A 17,926-nucleotide genomic window follows, 5' to 3' on the forward strand; every position below is an offset into this window, starting at 1 on the left:
ACTGAGTTAAAGGAGGGAAAAAACAGGTTTTGTTTACATTCTGGCTGAGGGTCGAGGCATAAAGGAAGGCTGCCGCTTCCTGCATTCCTCTGCGGACTGATACAAAGCTGCTGCTCTCCTCACGGTCGGAAGACAGGGCCAGGGGCGATGCTCTGGGGTGGACAGTGCCCAGAAACCTTACTGCTGGTGGAGGTGGCATCCTGGGCTCCCCTCTCCGTGTGGCCTCTGAAATCTTCTTGCAGGAACAGATGAGCACTGGGTGCTGCTGTGAGATGTGGAAAGCTGCCCACACTGTGGCTGAACAGAGCGGGCCTCAGGTTCACGGCTCCTGCTTCCCGAGCAGTCACTAGGTACCAGATGCTGTGTACACCCGTACACAGCTCGCTTAACCTCCATCATAGCCGTGGGGAAGAGATACTATCAGCATTTTCTGTTGCCTAAGAATCCAGATCTTGCGTTTCTTCAGTAATACCCAAGACCTGGCAATGGCCATTTAGTAGAGCTGAGATTGGGATCAAAGACTAACCTGTGGAGCCCGTGCTTGAGTCTACACCTCTGGCTGCTGTCTTGCCACTGGGTTCACCACACCCCGCCCCCCAGACAGCTGCTGGTGTGTCAGGCATCCCTCCTGGAAGGCTTGTTACTTCTCCCAGAAAGAGTAAGACACAAATGTTCTTGCTAATCCCAGGTTCTGCTACGCAGGTTTACAGAGCACTGACCAAGTAGCGGGGATGTATTCAAATGGGGTTCCAGCTGCCACGTGGCAAGAGAAGCAACTTTCCCCCACCCCCAGATGGGAGGGTCACTGTCCTGGACCAGCCAGGCCCTGGCGTCCGGCACCCCTCAGGAGTCCGGCATCCCTCGGGAGTCCGCGCCTGCTAACCCAGACATTCGGCCCCCTGCAGGCACAGCTATTTCCTTCAACTATTTTTGTCTCTTATTAGGTGGCAGCGAGGCCTGCGGGCTAATCCTAACACCGTGACTTGGCCACAACATTGTAGTCAAAGCAGAAAACTAGTACCCATGGGGATCATTTAGACCCCCCAAAGCCACTCAGGGCTTGAATTACCCAAACAATGGTGGACTGAACTAATTAGCATCTAGTTTGGCTTTAGATCAGCCTCCTGGGGGCCAAAAAGATGCCTTTTGGTAAAAAGCCTGGACGGTAGCTTGACTCAAACCTAGGGGCACCTAACAGACTCCTGCTCCTCACACAGAAGAGTGACAAAACAGGAGCCCTTTCATACCTGGCTCGGGAGTTAACCAAGTCTAGATTTCTTGAAAAAATCTGAAGCAGAGATCACAAACTCCTTAATAAAACCCAAAACATCGGGCACATCACCTGTCCCATAACACGTTCAGTGACAGTTCACATCCCCAGTGCTGACGACGGCCGTTAAGAGTTTTTACCACTGCCATTTTACTGATAGCATTTTGGGGACTAAAAAGAATAACAGAGCTAAAAAAAAAAAAACAACAACAACAACTGCGGACTTGACTGCACTTGTGTTAAGTTGTGCCCCTTCCTACAAATGGGGCACATTTTCTCACCTGGATAATGGGTACAGGAGGCACCTTATCAGAGCATTCGAGAGAACACATACAGAAACACTGGCACTTAGCAGCATCTGGCAAATGTCCCCTACCAAGGGCTGGACTCCAGAGCCCAAGCGTCTTCCCTGGGGCTAGAATTATTTTGAAAAGCTAGTTAATTGGCCAAATTGTGAATCATAGGCCAAGGACTCACCTCACTCAGAATCACCAGGGGGAACCTGTTAAAGTCAGCAAATTTTATGGACTCCGCCCCTAATTGATTCTGACTCAGTGTGGGGTGTAGCCCATGAACCTAAGAGTTTAATAAATACCGCAGGCGATTCTGGGGTCAGGATGCAATTCAAGAAGCATCCCAACCTGTTAAGAAAAATCTAACTGTAATGGAGGAGCCTACAGAAGCACATTTTGTGACCTTTTTGTGACTAACAGGACAAAGGCTGCTGAACCGTTCTGTCTTCCAGCAGACAAGGGAAGTCAGCAGGATCAAGAAGGGTTCATAGCACCAGTTGTTTTAAACCCTGGTAAGAATTCAATCTGACTGGTCTTGCCTAACCTAGGACCCTTTAGAAGATACACAGGAGGGAAACTGGGCAAAACCCTCCTGGAGACTGGGCAGTGGCAGTGTTCACGCTGGCTGCATGGTCACAGAGGGCTCCCGGTGTTTGGGACAGGAAAAACAGCCAGTCAAGACAGTGACCTCACCAACACTGGACCCAAACAGGGCGGGGGGTCGTGTGGATTCTCCTGGGCCAGGTACCAGTCACACCAAATCCTCCCTTCGGCAAGGTCAGCGACCTCCCCATCACTGTTTCTCCACACACCTGTGTCCTGGGCCCTCAGCCCCCTGCACAGCACCTCCTTCTCCTTTGTAGTTTGAATAAACATCATTTTATAGCTGACTGGCTCTCCAGCCCCTTCAAGGCTCCTTTCCGACCGCCTTTATCTTCTGTCAGCTGTGGCCTGACATGATAGCAATTCCACCTGCCACTTGGATTACAGATCAAAAACATGGCCGGCTAAATTCAGTTTGGGTAACAGACAAGCATTAAATTTACACAATGTGTTTAAGTGTCAAGGTAAGTTATATCAGAAAGGAGGGGAATTAGCAGATTCCTATGGAAACAGACTCTGGGATGTTCTTATCTTCTTACTTAAGAATTTCTGCTGGGGCGTCTGGGTGTTTCAGTGGGTTAAAGCCTCTGCCTTTTGCTCAGGTCATGATCCCGGGGTCCTGGGATCAAGCCCCTCATAAGGCTCTCTGCTCAGCGGGGCACCTGCTTCCCTTCCCCTCTCTCTGCCTGCCTCTCTGCCTACTTGTGATCTCTGTCTGTCAAATAAATAAAATCTTTTTTTTTTTTTTTAATTTCTGCCAGGGTGTCTGGGTGGTTCAGTTGTTTGAGTGGCGGTTCTTGATTTCAGCTCTGGTCATGATCTCCGGGTCCTGGGATTGAGCCCCCTGTCGGGCTCCCTGCTCAGCATGGAGTCTTGCAAGGGATTCTCTCTCCCTCTCTCTCTGTTCCTCCCCCTGTTCTCTCTCTCACTCTCTCTCTCTCAAATAAGTAAGTAAGTTTCTGCTAAAAGATAATAAAAACATTCCTGTGCTAATAATCACGTTGATTGCCCCAGCCGAGAGAAAGGGAACAAACTTGGATCCCCTCTGGTGACCTGAGATCTGGCCCTTGCTGCCCCTGTAATATTTTAGTCTCACCACAGTGTTTTTAGACTGTAGTCCAGGACCAGACTAATAAACTTACCTCTAGGTGTGGTGGTTATGGAAACATCTGGTTCTCTGAGTGTCTCCAGGTGATGGCTGGGCACACCTTGTCTCATTCTCCTTCCTGATGTGTCTCTGTTCTTACCCAAGTGCCAGGAGTGACAGTGCAGTGTCTGTTACGGGTAGCAACCAAGGCAGAGTGCAGGTCCACTTCCGTCATCTGACAACTGTAATCCTTTGGGCAACTCTGGGCCCAGCAGCAAACCACTTCCTCTGGAGTGCATGCCATTTATCTCTGACTCACAAATCCTCCTGTCCCCAGGAACTAGCAAAAGTGCCCCTGAGGTCTGGCCAGCTCTCCTGCCTGCCAGGCAACACTGTAGACGTGTGGGATGATTCACACCTACATCCAACCTCTGCACTCCAGGAGCTCTACCCACCCAACTGGGTCAAGCAGTCGCAAACCCCACCACGGCGGGCTTGGCTTGGGCCGCAAACAGGGCTCCCTACACCTCTGTGGAGGCTCCCAATTCCTCATCAGACAGAATTTGAAAATAAAGTGCTTTATTGCAGAGGATCACGAAGAGCTTCAGGGCAGCTGTCTGGGGACCGAGGTCCCCAGCTTTTGGAGCTTCTGTGAACAGGACAGTTGGGACTTCATCACTTCAACTCCACAGACCGGAAGTACGGTTCAGGGGCGGGGGTGAGGGGCAGAAGCACAAGGAGAGCTAGGATGGCCAGTCAGGCGCCTCTCTTCCCAGCCCTGAGCTCGGTGCCTCGATAACATCAGCTTGGAGCATGAAGTGGGCCGTGGTGGGGTCGTTTCCACCACAGAACTGGCCCAGACCTGGGCTTCCCTGCCGCCAACCCAGTCCAGAGAACTGGTTTCCCAGTTCACCGTGGGGCACATCCTCTTGAACCCGTCCTGAGCCTAGCCCAAGCTGCACCATCTCCCAGGCCTGCACTTGCCTACCTACAACCTGGACAGGACAGACACGCTAGACAAAGAGAGGGCCCAGAATAGGTTGACCTGTTCCCCGCCTGGAGCCATCCCTTGCCTTGGCCGCCTCAACCTTTCTGGCCACACTGGGCCCCGCAGATTGACTTCAGCCCTCCACCGAAGGTGTCCCCCAAAGGGAAGCTTGGAGCCTAGATTATCCTGCAAGGGGCACGCTCCTGGTCTGTGGTGGCTCCCAGCAGGGTTGGGGCAAGAGGGCCTCGTGCAGCCACCCAGAGTAAGGAGGGGGCCACTGACGAGGCTGGCTGCCAGCCTGAGGAGCACCTCAGGACCTGGACTTTCTGCCACCCGGCTGGGGAATCACTGCGTGCTGGGGAGCCCGGCCCTTACCTGTGCACAGAGCCAGCTCAGGGAGAGAGGAGACAAAGTGCATGGCCAGGCTGAGACAGGCCTCCCAGCAGGCAGGGGAGGGCAAACCCCACCCCACCCCCACCCACCAGACTCCTGCTTCCTCAGGTACACCCTTCGATGTCCGGGAGTGAGCTCCATCCCTTGCCCTGGCCCCTATACATCCCTCAGCCTTGTGCCCAACCCCCCATAGACCCCAGGGGTGCCAACCTGCCTGGGGTTCTCCGGCGCCTACCCAGGGGTGCAGGCAGAGGGCCGGGGTCTGCAGAGGCGGGTTCTCGGGCACAGCCCCCCCACCCCCCCCACCCCCTGTCAGTACTCCTTGGCCTCCTGCAACTGGGCCAAATACTCTTCCTCGGGCGGGTTGTCGGCACAGGCCCGGCCGTTGTTGGGGGGCCGCACCGTGTGGTAGCGGCTCCAGTCGCCCTTGCAGACGATCCAGGGCTCCCTGTCGAGCTTGAAGTGCAGCTCGGGCGAGAAGTCCGTGCTGATGAGGTCGGGGGCGCCAGCGCCCTTGCCCCGGGTCAGCAGCCGGTTGTCCTCGTCGTAGCAGCAGTGTTGCGCAGCCAGGGTGCTGCTTTCGTCCGACAGCATGGAGCGGAGGCAGAAGCGCGCCGTGGGCTGGTACACGTCCAGGCGCTCCCGCGGGCCGCTCGCGTCCTTCCAGCGGAAGCTGCGGCCGCGGCGCTCGTCCTGCAGGCTCACGGTGCTCGACGCGGCCTCCAGCGGGTACGAGCAGGGGCAGCTGGGCAGATCCTGCAGCACCTGACGCATGTACTGGGCCAGGAAGTCGCTCTTGCAGTTCAGCCACCTCTCGCAGCTGTCCACCTCTGCAGGGGGGAGGGGAGCTGGTCACCTAAGCCCGACCGGAGAGGGAAGGCCCCACACCAGACCTGGGTGCTGTAGGGCACCACTGCTCCCACCCCCGTGGCACGCCCCGCCCCCGTGGGCACGCCCCCACCCTGACCTCCCCTGTGGACAGAGAAGGGCTACCGCACAGCCCCCTCCCCAGGAAACCTGAAGCCAGAGGCCACAGCTCAAAACGATATTGGCCAAGGGGCTGTCCCTCTACGTGCTGGGTGGTGGGAAGGATCTGGGGTCTTGGGGAAAAAACTGGGAGGTGCTGGGGGCAGGCACCACTGTTTTAAGCACTTGGTAAGAAAGTGTTCCGCTGTCTTCACCATTGGTCCATTCTCGTTCTTACCTCCACCAGCTTCAGGCTTACCCTGCCTCTCTGTGCCCCCTGTGGCCCCTCTGTCTAGGTTGCCTCCTCTCTTCTCTTTCCCTTGAGAATGTGGCCACACAGAAAACATGGCTCCTTCCTCTTTGCTCCAGAATGTGGGGGCATGCCCTGCCACGTAGTGCTCAAGCTGGCCGTGTGTCTCTCCTCCTAAGGCCCGAGCTCCCTGAGGGCAGATCCCCGGCCCCCCACAGCGCCAGGCACACCCCACCGGCTCAGGGAGCCCCACAGTAGTGAGCATGGGCCCCACCTGCAAGGGGCCTGTCGGCAGCTGCCACCCTCCTTGTGGGGTGCAAGGGACCCCAAGAGATGCAGATGCAGAATGTTCTAGTAAAAACAGCCTGTTCCCCTATGCTGCTGGAAGGAGCAGTTCCGGAGTTCTGGTCCCTGCCCTGTTTCTGACAGCACCCCTTCCCACACAGAGGCTGCCTTCCCACCCAGAGCCTGTCTTCCCACACAGAGCCCCCAGAGTGATTGAGAGTGGAAGCCAGAATATCCCATCACATCCCACAGCCAGGCAGAGTATGCCCCCCAGGGCAACCTCCAAGTTCTGTGGCTCCCATCAGGACCTTCTTCCCAACAGGAATGTCAGGCTGGGGAAGGTCAATGGCCTGGCTAGGGGAACTGAGAAAGGCCGAGGTCCCTTTGCCAGATAGGGTCATCTTCCAGCTGGAACGTGTCGCCTGCCTCCATGGATGGAGGTGGGATTCCTGTCTGCAGTGATGCTCGACACTCCCGGAAAGCTTCTCCCCAAACCCCTGGGAGCAGGGCCTAGCTCCTCACTGACCTGGGCCGAGCATGTCTAGGGCATTGTGGGCCGGGCGCTGCCACCCCTCACTGGGGAAGCCCAAGGACTCTTTGCCCTCGGTGCCTTTGGGAGGAGAGGTGGCCAGGCTGGTGGGACCCTGGGGCACCTCGGTGCTCCCTGTGGGGGAGGCCCAGCCCTCACTAGGCTCTCAGTGCCCACAGCATCCCGGTTAGGCCTGGGCCGAGGCCAGGCCACTGCGTCTCTGAGCCCCCTGCTTCCCTTCTCCAGGCCCCATCCTCAGACAAGGCGCCTGTGCCCAGGGGATCACCAGTGTGTAACAGCTGCCTCTGCCGGCCCCGGCCCTGGGGCTCGTATCACCATGACAAGGGGGCAGGCAGTAGGCTCAGGGCCTGGTGGTGGTGCAGGCACGGTTGCAGGGCTGAATCCTCCTCTGGCTGGGAGACCAGGGCCTCCACTACTCTGGGCGCTCAGAGTCCGAGTCAAGGCAAGGAGCCAGGGGTGAATGAGCACCAGGGGAGCACCAGGGCCCATCACCAAATCACACCCCTTCCTCGGGAGCACGCTGCTCTTGCCAGGGTTCCCGGCCTAAGGGACGAAGCATGGGCTGGATTCCAGCCCCCACCGGTCCCTCAGCTGGGCACCCCCATAGAGCAGACCTTTGTGCAAACCACGTCAGTCAGAACCACCGCTGACAAGATCACCCTGGCACTGGGATATATATATTTTTTTATTTTTAAAGCTATTTTGACAGAGAGAGGGGGGAGGGGTCACAAGTCGGCAGAGAGAGAAGGGGAAGCAGGCTCCCTGCTTAGCAGAGAGCCCAATGCGGGGCTCGATCCTAGGACCCTGAGATCATGACCTGAGCCGAAGGCAGAGCCTTTAACCCACTGAGCCACCCAGGTGCCCCCTGGCACTGGGATACTAAGGAATATCCTGACTTCCCACGCTGGGGACCCAGCCCTGGTCTGAGGAACCCGACATCCACCAAGACAGGCTGTGCAGTGGGACCCGGGGGCAGGGGGGTGTGTCTCTGTGGAACCCCCGAAGTCCTGACATAATACTGACAAAACCTGCTTTCTCCTCACTTCCCAGGCAGGTCTGAGCAGGCGGGCACCAGGAGCTGAAGGACAATTCATGGAAGATGAGCTGGAAAGCCTGAAGTTTCTGCCAGTTTACATTATTTTGGTTTACATTATTTTGGTTTTAGTTCTCAGCAGGGCACCTCCCTCCAAGGACCAAATGCCAGGGCTCTGGGGAGAATGGCTGCGACGGTGCATGAAATAGGTCTGCGCCCAGGGAAGCCCAGACTGAAGCATAAAACATAAAAACCGCCATTATGGAGGTCTGGCCAGGGCTGAAGGGGCATTTTCTGGATGGTCTGGGCTGTTAGGTGGTTTTCTGATAAAAACAGCCACTATTTAGTTTACTACATGCAGGCACTTTAAGTGTATTAACTCACTTAATACCCTCTACACCCAGTCTTACTTAGTGAGGGTTGTGTCATTCTCCATTTTAGAGAGGAAGGAAAAGAGGCACAGAAAGGTTAAGTAACTTGCCCAAGGTCACGAGGCTGGAAAGCAGCAGAGCCGGGATGCAAACCGCACAGTCTGAAACTGAAGTCAGTTGTGAGTGGTGGGGTTTAAAATGTTTCCCAACATTGGGAACTGTTGGCAACGGACAGATATGAATATATATAAAATTACAAATGTCCGCTTTGCTAAGGGGGGGTCTCAGGGCTGTTGTGGAGGTCAAATATTTGGGAAAAAAAGAAAACCCAAATTTTGCCAGCTACGGGTAATGTTGCTATTTAGAGAATGATGGTGTTTGTACAGGCCTAGCTCCTGGTCTCCTCCGCGGCCCCTGCTCGGGAAGCTCTCAGGCCTCTCTCTAGCCCCGTTTGCACTCAGGACCTCCAGAAGCCACAGCTGGGAATGCCAAGATGGGGGTGCTCACCATAGCCGTCCAGCTCCTTGAAGGCCCAGTCCCCAGGGGCCAGCCAGCCCTGCTCCTGGCTGCCTGTGGCCCCACTGAACCCAGACTCCTCCTCGTCATACTCTTTGTAATCACTGGCCTCCTGGTCCTCACTCTCGCCGAACTCTGCAAGGTAATCCTCCTTCTCCTCTTCCTCCTTCTCCTCCTCCTCCTCTTTGTCTTCATCCCCTGGGGCTCTGCCCTTGAGATCAGTCTTCCCCTCCTTGCCCTCCAGGGTGCCCCAGAACAGGGGCCAGAAGACCTCCTTGACAGGGAGCCAGCTCGAGGTCCCCTGGGGCCAGTGATGGCCGGGCTCGGCCCGGAGGTCCATCTCCACCTGGGCCTGGGGCTCCTCCACCACCTCAATGGTCACCTGCAGAGGGACAGATACAGGCAGGCAGGTAAAGGAGAGCTCAGAGCAAGACACCAAGGATAGGACAGATGACGATAGGGGCAGAGGTCCTCCCTTCCCTCCAAACCAGCTCATTTTCTTCACCAAACTTCCTGGCCTCCCAGGGCACGTGGGGTCACAATTTAAGACTCAGCTGTGCATTGCCATCCCCCAGGTATCAAGACCCCCGACCCAACCCTAGACCTGTGTTTAACTACCTGACATGGGGCCAGGCGCGGCGACTTTAACATTGTGCCAGGATAGAGACCCACTCTTTAAGATGCGCTCGCTCGTGGAGCGCCTGGGTGGCTCAGTGGGTTAAGCCTCTGCCTTCGGTTCAGGTCATGGTCTCAGGGTCCTGGGATCGAGCCCCCCATCGGGCTCTCTGCTCAGCAGGGAGCCCGCTTCCTTCTCTCTCTCTGCCTGTCCCTCTGACTACTTGTGATCTCTGTCTATCAAATAAGTAAATAAGTAAGTAAATAAAACCTTAAAAAAAAAAAAAGATGCACTGGCTGGGAATTATGGCTCCAGTGGCCTGTGGGCGCCCAGCCCAGCCATAGGGGCCGCTAACACCCTGGGGGCTCACTGTGGGACTGGAAAATAACTGCAAAGATAGCAAACTCCCATAGTGTCTCTGGGTGGGGAGGTTTGGGGAGGGGGACAAAGGGGGAGCAAAGGGGGTTCCCTCACTCACCCCACGGTGGACAGGAAATAAGGAACAGGAAATCATTTATGTGAAAGGGAACTTGAAAAACATTATTTTTGGCTATTACATAATAATATGAGGGGCACCTTGGGTTGTCTGCCTTCGGTTCAGGTCATGATCCCAGGATCCTGGGACTGAGCCCTGCATGGGCTGGGGCGGGGGAGGGGGAGGCAGGCTGTGGGCCTCCCTGCTGAGCCTGCTTCTCCCTCTCCTTCTGCTTCCCCCTCCCTCTCTTGGTGTGTGCTCTGTCTCTAAAATAAATAAATTAATTAAATATTTTTTAAAAAACATTAGATTCTATGCTTTTTTGTGGATTTTTTAAAAATAAATATAAAGGTTTTATTTATTTATTTGAGAGAGAGTGAGAGAGCGCATGTGAGGGGAGAAGGTCAGAGGGAGGAGCAGACTCCCCGTGGAGCTGGAAGCCCGATGCAGGACTCGATCCTGGGACTCCAGGATTGTGACCTGGGTTGAAGGCAGTCACTTAACCAACTGAGCCACCCAGGTGCCCTCTCTTTTGATGGAAGTGTTTTGCAAACTGTAGATGCTGCACAAAATGCAAAACTACTACCGTCAGGAGGGTGCCTGGGTGGCTCAGTGGGTTAAGCCTCTGCCTTCAGTTCAGGTCATGATCCCAGGGTCCTAGGATTGAGCCCTGTGTTGGGCTCTCTGCTCCGCGGGGAGCCTGCTTCCTCCTCTCTCTCTGCCTGCCTCTCTGCCTATGGTGATCTCTGTCTGTCAAATAAATAAATAAAATCTTAAAAAAATTTCCGGCTGCTTAGGTCTAAATCCCCAGATAGCCTGATTTCTGACTTTGGGGACCATGACAGGGACGTAACCTCTACGAGCATCCTTATCTGTAAAATGGGGACTAGTGATGGGAAAGAGCTGGTTTCCAGCAGGTGCTCAGACTGAAGAGCCAGATCTCCAGGCTCTTCAGTTTCTCCACTCCCTGGTGCACAGGTGGACCTGATGATAACCAAGGCCACAGAAAGCCCTGGCTAAACATCCCAGCCACACATGCCACCCTTCTCGAGCTGCTCTCAGGCCCCCTGCTCCGTGTTTCAGACCCAGGAAACCCCAGGAGTGGAGTGGAGTGGAGTAGAGGGCGGACACCCGTCTTAGTTCGGGTTTCTTCAGAAGCCAAACCTGACACAAAAATTCAAGGGCAAGTCGTTCCTTTGGAAGGTGATCCCAGGAGACAGGAGCAGGGAGTCGGGGCGTGAGTCGGGCATGGGAAGCAGCTAATTCAGAAATGCTCCCTCAGGTTAGTGACCACGGTGACAAGTGGAACTCAGTCCCATCGGGTGCCTCAGCTACTCCCCCCGGAGTGGGGAGCTGGGCTGCGTACCTACCAGCCCTGCCAGTCACTGGTTGAGGGATCCCGGAGGGAGGAGAGGGTTTGCTCCCTGGGCGCCTCAGGCTGGCCGTGACAGCTCAGAGCAGGCCCTAGCGGCAGTGGCAGCCGTCTGGCCGCCAGACACTGGCAACTGGAGGCCAGGCCAGGGCCCCGCCCTGCAAGTGCTGTTGCACAGGGATGTGGTCCCCACAGAAGAACCCAGGCAGGAGGGGACCACGGCCTGAGAGTGAAGAGCGCAGGCCCAGAGGAGGGAGCCTGTGGGCCTGGGGCACCGGCCCACATACGGCTGGGGAGCTCAGTCAGCACTTCCGTCCCGGGTGTCCTCCAGCCAGATGCCTGGCATCAAGGACTGGACCGCAGGAGCCGGGGCACCAAGAAGCACATACTTTCCTGCAGGTTGGCTTTCCTTGGTTGGGGTGTGCCCCACTTCCTAGCCTGGTCCCTGAGTGAGTGTGACCCCAGCATATGTGTGATGCCGTATGTGTGATGCTCAGACAGCACATCTTCCCTCCAGGGCCTGGGTTAGGCCCTTGATGTGCCTTCTGTCACCCCAGCTAGACTTCAGGCAAGACTTTTTGTCTGCTTTGTTCCTGCTGTAGCCTGTGCCTAGCGCAGTGCCTGGTACACAGGAGGAACTCGATAAATCACTGCCTAGCTGCATGAACACGAGCAACCCAGAGGGGTGACTGTGACTCTCTCCGTGTGACTGAGGAGCCTACGGGGAGTCTCAGACCGGGCCAGGGACTGACATGAGGTCGCCGAGGTTACAGCACTGGAGCTCGGGTTCAAACGCAGCTCTGTCTGATCTCCGCGCCCGTGCCTCGGTGCACACACACGTGTGTGGACACGCACTCACGCCTACCCCCTTGCACAACCACCTCTGTATTCACGGAGCCCTCCCATTTTTGCCATCTCGCTGGCAGCCAACCTGGGCAGTGACGGGTGGAGGGTGGAGACCACACAGCCTGGGTTCCAGTCCCAACTTGTACACCTACAAGCTGTGTGACTTCGGGCGGGTTAACTTCCTCTGCCTTAAATACTGCCTCCATCAATTAAGGCAACAGCAGTCTCTGTCTTGCATGGTTGTTGGGTTAAAATGAGGGCTGCCTCAAACAAGGACAATGTGCAGTGAGCCTCACCTAGAGGTGGTGACAGATGGTGTTGAGAGAGAGAGGACCCCTCTTGCCAGGCCCTGCCAGCTCTTTACATCTTAGCTGGTCTGAAGTCCCCAGCACCACTCCCTATGCAGAAACTCTGGGGGGGGGGGGCGGTGATCCCATGGCCTGAATTCTGAGGCTCAGCACATTTGAGAACACCTGTCCTATCCCACAGGACCAGCTTCCCCATCTGCTACCCTTGCACAGGGAGTTTCACACAGGCACAAATACCCAAGTCCATGCTTTGGGGCAATGGTGTCAACATCTATGCCCCTCCCCCCATTCTCTCTCTCTCTCTCTCTCTCTCACACACACACACACACACACACACGCATTCTATTCTTCCCTTTCTCCCTCAACCAGCTTTCCAGTAGTTCCAAACTCTGAGCTGGAAGAATGGTCAGGAGGGAGAGAGCATTGGTCAAAGTCAAGGTCCAAGGAGGTAACCAGCTGCTGGGGGAGGCTGAGGGCGAAGCCACAGGCTTGGCATCACACATAGGCTGGGGTCACACTCACTCAGGGACCAGGCTAGGAAGTGGGGCACACCCCAACCAAGGAAAGCCAACCTGCAGGAAAGTATGTGCTTCTTGGTGCCCCGGCTCCTGCGGTCCAGTCCTTGATGCCAGGCATCTGGCTGGAGGACACCCGGGACGGAAGTGCTGACTGAGCTCCCCAGCCGTATGTGGGCCAGTGCCCTCTTCTGCGGGGACCACATCCCCGCTGCAACAGCAGGACCTCCTGCGGCTCCGCCCAGGGGGAACCCTTCCTGCGGGGCAGTCCTTGCAGCCTGGAGGAGCTGTCCTCTCTCTCTCTCTCCTCTCCTCCTAGTTCTCATCTCCATCACCCTCCTGTGACCCCAAGTCCTCAACTCTGTTTCCCCCACCCCCGGGTCTTCCCTTGGCTGCCCAGGAGGTGGTGGGTGCCAGGGCAAGGTGTCCAGGGGTCGCAGAGTTAAGCCAAGCTGGGTTTCAATCCCGGCTCCCCGCTTACCAGCTGCAGAACTGTGGGTTAGTGATTAGACCTACTGTCCGTCTCCTTAACCCTAAAATGAGGAAAACAAGGCAAGGAACGCAAGAGGCTAGGCACAGTGGCTGTGTGGGTGGTGGTGTGAGCTGAGCTAGAGCAGAAGATAGCCAAGGGAGAGAGCTCTGCTGTTCCTTGCTCTCCTAGCCCCCAACAAATCATTGTAACGACGATGCCACACACGTGAGCCATGCTTTCTCACTTAGCAGGCTAGCCACCAGAACGGGCTCTCTTACTCCCAGTTGACTGTGAGGATAAACCGAGGCTCAGCAACAGGCCTGCCCAGAGAGAGGGTGGCACGTTTTGTTCCTGATGCTGATGATTTCGAGACTTTTCAAGACTTCAGATGAGCAGGCTAAGGGCCCCTGGAATAGCTCTTGAAATGACAGCCCTGGCTCCCAAGCTCTATTAGGCTTACCGTCTCTGTGCCTTGATTTTTCCCTCTGGAAAATGGGAACAACACCCATGTTAGCATGGTGTGACAATGAAATAACAGCACATAAAGCACTTCGCACGGACTCTGCAAGGCCCAGAGAAGGCTCGCATCCCCTCAGTCATCCTGTCATCCTGTCATCCTTCAGCTGCTTCTTCGAAGTCTTTGGAGCTGTCAGTTATTCCTGCCATAATCACCTGTGGCCCTAGAACACCAATCTGCCTTATCTCAGTGAGATTTCTTAGCTAACGCCTTGATATAGAACAGCTTTAACACATATTACACAGACTTCTGAGGCAGTGTTTGAGCTAGACGGAATCCCAGAGAAGCCTCAGTCCCCTATTTCAAATAGGAGATCATGGGTGAGTCATACATGAGTTAATGACCCACTGGGACCAGAACCCCAGGACCTGGGCTCCAAGCTCTGTTTTTCCTTTGTGGCACTAATTTTCTCTAACATGCTTTTGAGGATTCTGACAGGCCCTATTCTAGGGCTGGGGATAGGACTTTGGCTCTGAAATAACTCATCCTCTAGGCTAGTCTTAGGGGAAGATATGGCAAACATATAAAAAAAATTATTACAGTAAAAAACCGTAAGTACTAAAATAGAAAACGCCAAATGAGTAGGAAAAAAACAAGTCAATTAATTGTAGGACCACTGTCATCTCTAGGAGGTGGCACTAGCCAGAGGCTGTTCAGTTCCTCCAGATTTGTCTACAGCAGTGGTTGCCAACAGAGGTGGCTGGGGGAGGGGTGTCCCTCAGGAAACAGTGGGCAATGTCTGGTTCTGTCCAGGAGTGGGTGCTGTAGATATCTAGTGGGTCAAGGCCAGGGATGCTGCTAACATCCTACAGTGAACAACAAAGAATTATACAACTCAAAATGGCAGGAGTGTGGACGTTGAGGGGCTCTGGTCTATAAGATGTACTCTGAACAAGGGGCAAAAATTGGAAATTGGAGGCAAAAAGTCTTGGATATTACAATGGTTTGTAACATACCAAAGTGCCATAGTACATAAACAGCATATTTACAGTATTAAAATTTCAGAGGAAAAGGCACTTTGGAGGAAAAATATCTAAAAGTCTCCTTAGGAGGGCAGCATTGAAAAAAAGGCAGATAAACACCAGTCCATAGAGACCCCAAGTACAGGCCAGGTCCTTGCTTCCCACGGGCCTCTGGAGGGCCTCAGCATCCTGGGCACTACTGGCCCCCAAGCTGTGGTACCTCTCACCGTCCAGTCTCCCCCACCCGGCTGGGTGTCTCTCGGTGTCCTCATACGGAAAATGGGAAGAACTACTCTGTCCTCCTCCTCAAGTAATATCTACATGGGAGGAGCCCAGATCCCCTGCCACACCAGCCTGCATATCCCGGAATAAATCTGGACGGTTTTGACCCCATGTGGATGAGCGGCCACTGCAGTCCACGGAGGAATGGCTGGACCGCTGGCCCCTGGTGCAAAGAGGCAAGTTTTGGCAGACCGTATTCCTCTCCACGTCTAAACCACCCTTTTCCAACTCGCTCCTCTGTTTTCAGTCTCATCCCCAAAGCGCACGCACAGGCGCTCAGAAAGTGCCCTCCGCCCGTCCGGTCTTAGCGACCTCTTCGGCTCTTCCAAGCACATACTAATACTAAGGACCCTGGCTGATCTTACTCCCCTGCAAGTTGAAAGACTCCACTCCCTACCTCTTCTCATCTCAATTCACACCCAAAGAGAATAAAATCCTTTGCAGGTCTAATTTGAGGATGCACTGGCCAGTCGAACCCCGGAGCGCTCCCCTGGATCGGGGGCTGCAGGAGAGGTTCCCTCAGGGCGACGCAGCCGCGGGCGGGAGAGGCCAGGCTGTCCCACGGGGTCCGGGTTCCCACGCTCAGCCCAGCAGTGGAGTCTCTCCCCCGCTGGCCCGCCGCCCGGCCGGGCTCCCGCAGGTCCCGCGCACCTGGCCCCCGCCCGGCGCCCGCCCTCGGAGGTCGCCGCTCGCGCCCCGGCCCCGCCGCTCACCTCCTCCAGCCTCGAGGGGCTCCGGGACCGCGGCCTCCTCTGGGGGAGCGCCCGGCTCGCGGCCAGCAGCGCCACCAGCAGCACCAGGCCGAGGAGGAGCCCCGCGCGGCCGGGCAGCCCAGGCATGGTCTCCCTCCCCGCGCAGCTCCGCACCGCCCCTCCGCGCCTCGCGAGCGTCTCCCGCGCGTCGGTCCCTTCGCGCCCCGCCTCTCCTCCTGCTGGTGGAGCGGGAGCGCGCAGATCGCAGGAGCGCGGTGGTGCCGCGCTTTTCTCGGGTCAGCGCCCGGGACCTCCTCGGCCCTTCCCACAAGGGCGGCTCCTCGGCGCACGCGGACAGTCTCCGCCCGGCGGGAGACTCCCTTTGGTCTGGCCGCCTCCTGCCCACCGTACCCGCCGCTGTTGCCGCCCTAGCCCCAGGCGAATTCCTGGCCGGGGGGCCGTCGCGGCGGGCCAGACGGTCGGCTCGCTCCAGACCCGCGCTGCCGCCCCTGCGGGTCGCCCACCGCCCCTGCGGGCGCGCCGACGGCACAGGAACACGCGGACCGCCTGGGCCGGGGGTGGGGCGACGCGCCGAAGCCCCGCGCGGGCGCCCTCAGCTCTTGGGCAGGTGTTTATTTACACCCCGAGGTCGGTCCGCTTGGGGAGGAGGAAGGCCAGGAAGTCTTGCCCCCAAGGATCCCCCAGCAACTCTGCTGGAGGAGCCGCCCGGAGAAACACCTGCCGCCGTGCGCCCCATGTCCTCAGGATGTTCTCAGAGCGCTTCAAAAACCCGGAGAGACTTGAGACTCAGATGTGAGGACAAGTCCCAGAAGGACAGCCAGCAGCTAGACACGTCTGAGGTCGTGGTCGGAAGATGGTGCCATGCTACTGGATGTCACCTAGTTTAATCCCGGATAAAACAATGGGATCACCACTCCCTCTATCGAGACATTCGTGGGTGTTTCCTCACCTGTAGGGTTCGCTGGTCATGAAATGAAAAGATCAGGAACTCCTAGGGGCAATGACAGTTCTTGTGACATGTGGGGTCTATGAGGGAATGTAGGCACAGTGACACAAGGTGGGACAGGTCAGTGAGGAGCTGTCAGAAGACACTAGGAAGATGGCCACTCCGGGGCCACAAAAGCTACCTGGTTTCAAGGCCGGGATAACAGATCCTGGGGGTGCTGGGGAGGAGGGCCAGGAAACCTGCCATTGGGGTAAAACTTGGGATCTGAGTTTAGCCAAAGTAAAACTCGTAGGGGCCCCGGGCACAGTGCTGTGAAACCACTCCTGTCTGCAACAGCACAGCCCAGGACTCCGTGGCGAATTCAATAGTGCGTCCAGAGTTTACAATGCGGGTTTGGAGTTTGCCACAGGGTTTTGAATCCTGCCTCTACCATTTACTAAGAAGTTACTATTGGGCAAGGTCTTGGACCTCTTGGTGCTTTTCTCACTTATAAAAGTGTGTGTTTGTGTGGGTGGGGGAGTACCTACCTCGCAGATGCAAATAAGAATCTATTTTAAAGATTTTCTTTAGGATGAAGTTGCCATTTTTTGGTCCAAGGGGTCAAATATTGGTAATTTCATGTGGTTCAACCTAGTAAGATGCTTGGAACACAGTAAACACTCAAATGTTAGCTGAAAGAAACTGGCCTTTGAGCACGTTCTACACCATATGGCTCTTTCTAGACGAAAGGTGAGGCTACCTGGTTCTTTAGTTTTTTAAGATTTCTTTTTCACACACAACCTATTTTCTTATCATCAAATTTCCGCCCCTTCCACCAGATCAAAGTCAGGCTCAAGTTCATTCGTTTGGGTGGGCCTATCTCTGAGTCAGGCACTACAGCTGTACCCCAAACCCCTTTCCCCTCTTTACCTGGACCGCTGTCAAAGTCTCCGGACTGGTTCTGCTGGTTCTTGTTCTCACTCACTCCTCACCGGTGCTGTTGGTTATCCTCAGTGGAAAACAGTGCATCATCTAAACACCGTACAACCTTCTGCATTAATCTGATTCCGTCTTTCATTCTTTGAGCTGTTTTACAGCTCTGTAGGGTGTAGGTAAGAGCAGCGAAGTAAAATCATTCCTGTCTACAGAATTGAAAATTATGTCTGACCTCTCCCCGCGTGGAAGAAACCAGTTTTGCCTTCATTTGCACATTCATTTCAATATTCCTGCTCTATCACTGCTGTTTCTCAGTATCTCCTTTCATTGCTTGTCATATCCTTACTCATTTCCTCATTCATGAGTTAAATAAAATCTTTAA

General features: G+C 55.6%; 1 protein-coding gene across 1 annotated transcript; it reads right to left on the reverse strand.

Moving 5' to 3' along the window:
* Positions 1-3,815: 3,815 nt before the first annotated feature.
* On the reverse strand, positions 3,816-16,317 carry ISM2 (isthmin 2). The gene is made up of 3 exons (XM_082733671.1): positions 15,684-16,317; positions 8,597-8,987; positions 3,816-5,464 (listed from the first exon to the last, which is right to left on the reverse strand). The coding sequence occupies exons 1-3, from the start codon at positions 15,807-15,809 to the stop codon at positions 4,947-4,949; spliced, it is 1,035 nt and encodes a 344-aa protein (XP_082589797.1). The 5' UTR covers positions 15,810-16,317; the 3' UTR covers positions 3,816-4,946.
* Positions 16,318-17,926: the final 1,609 nt, after the last annotated feature.

Source organism: Mustela nivalis (genome assembly GCF_964662115.1).
Source record: "Mustela nivalis genome assembly, chromosome: 6".
Lineage (NCBI taxonomy): Eukaryota > Metazoa > Chordata > Mammalia > Carnivora > Mustelidae > Mustela > Mustela nivalis.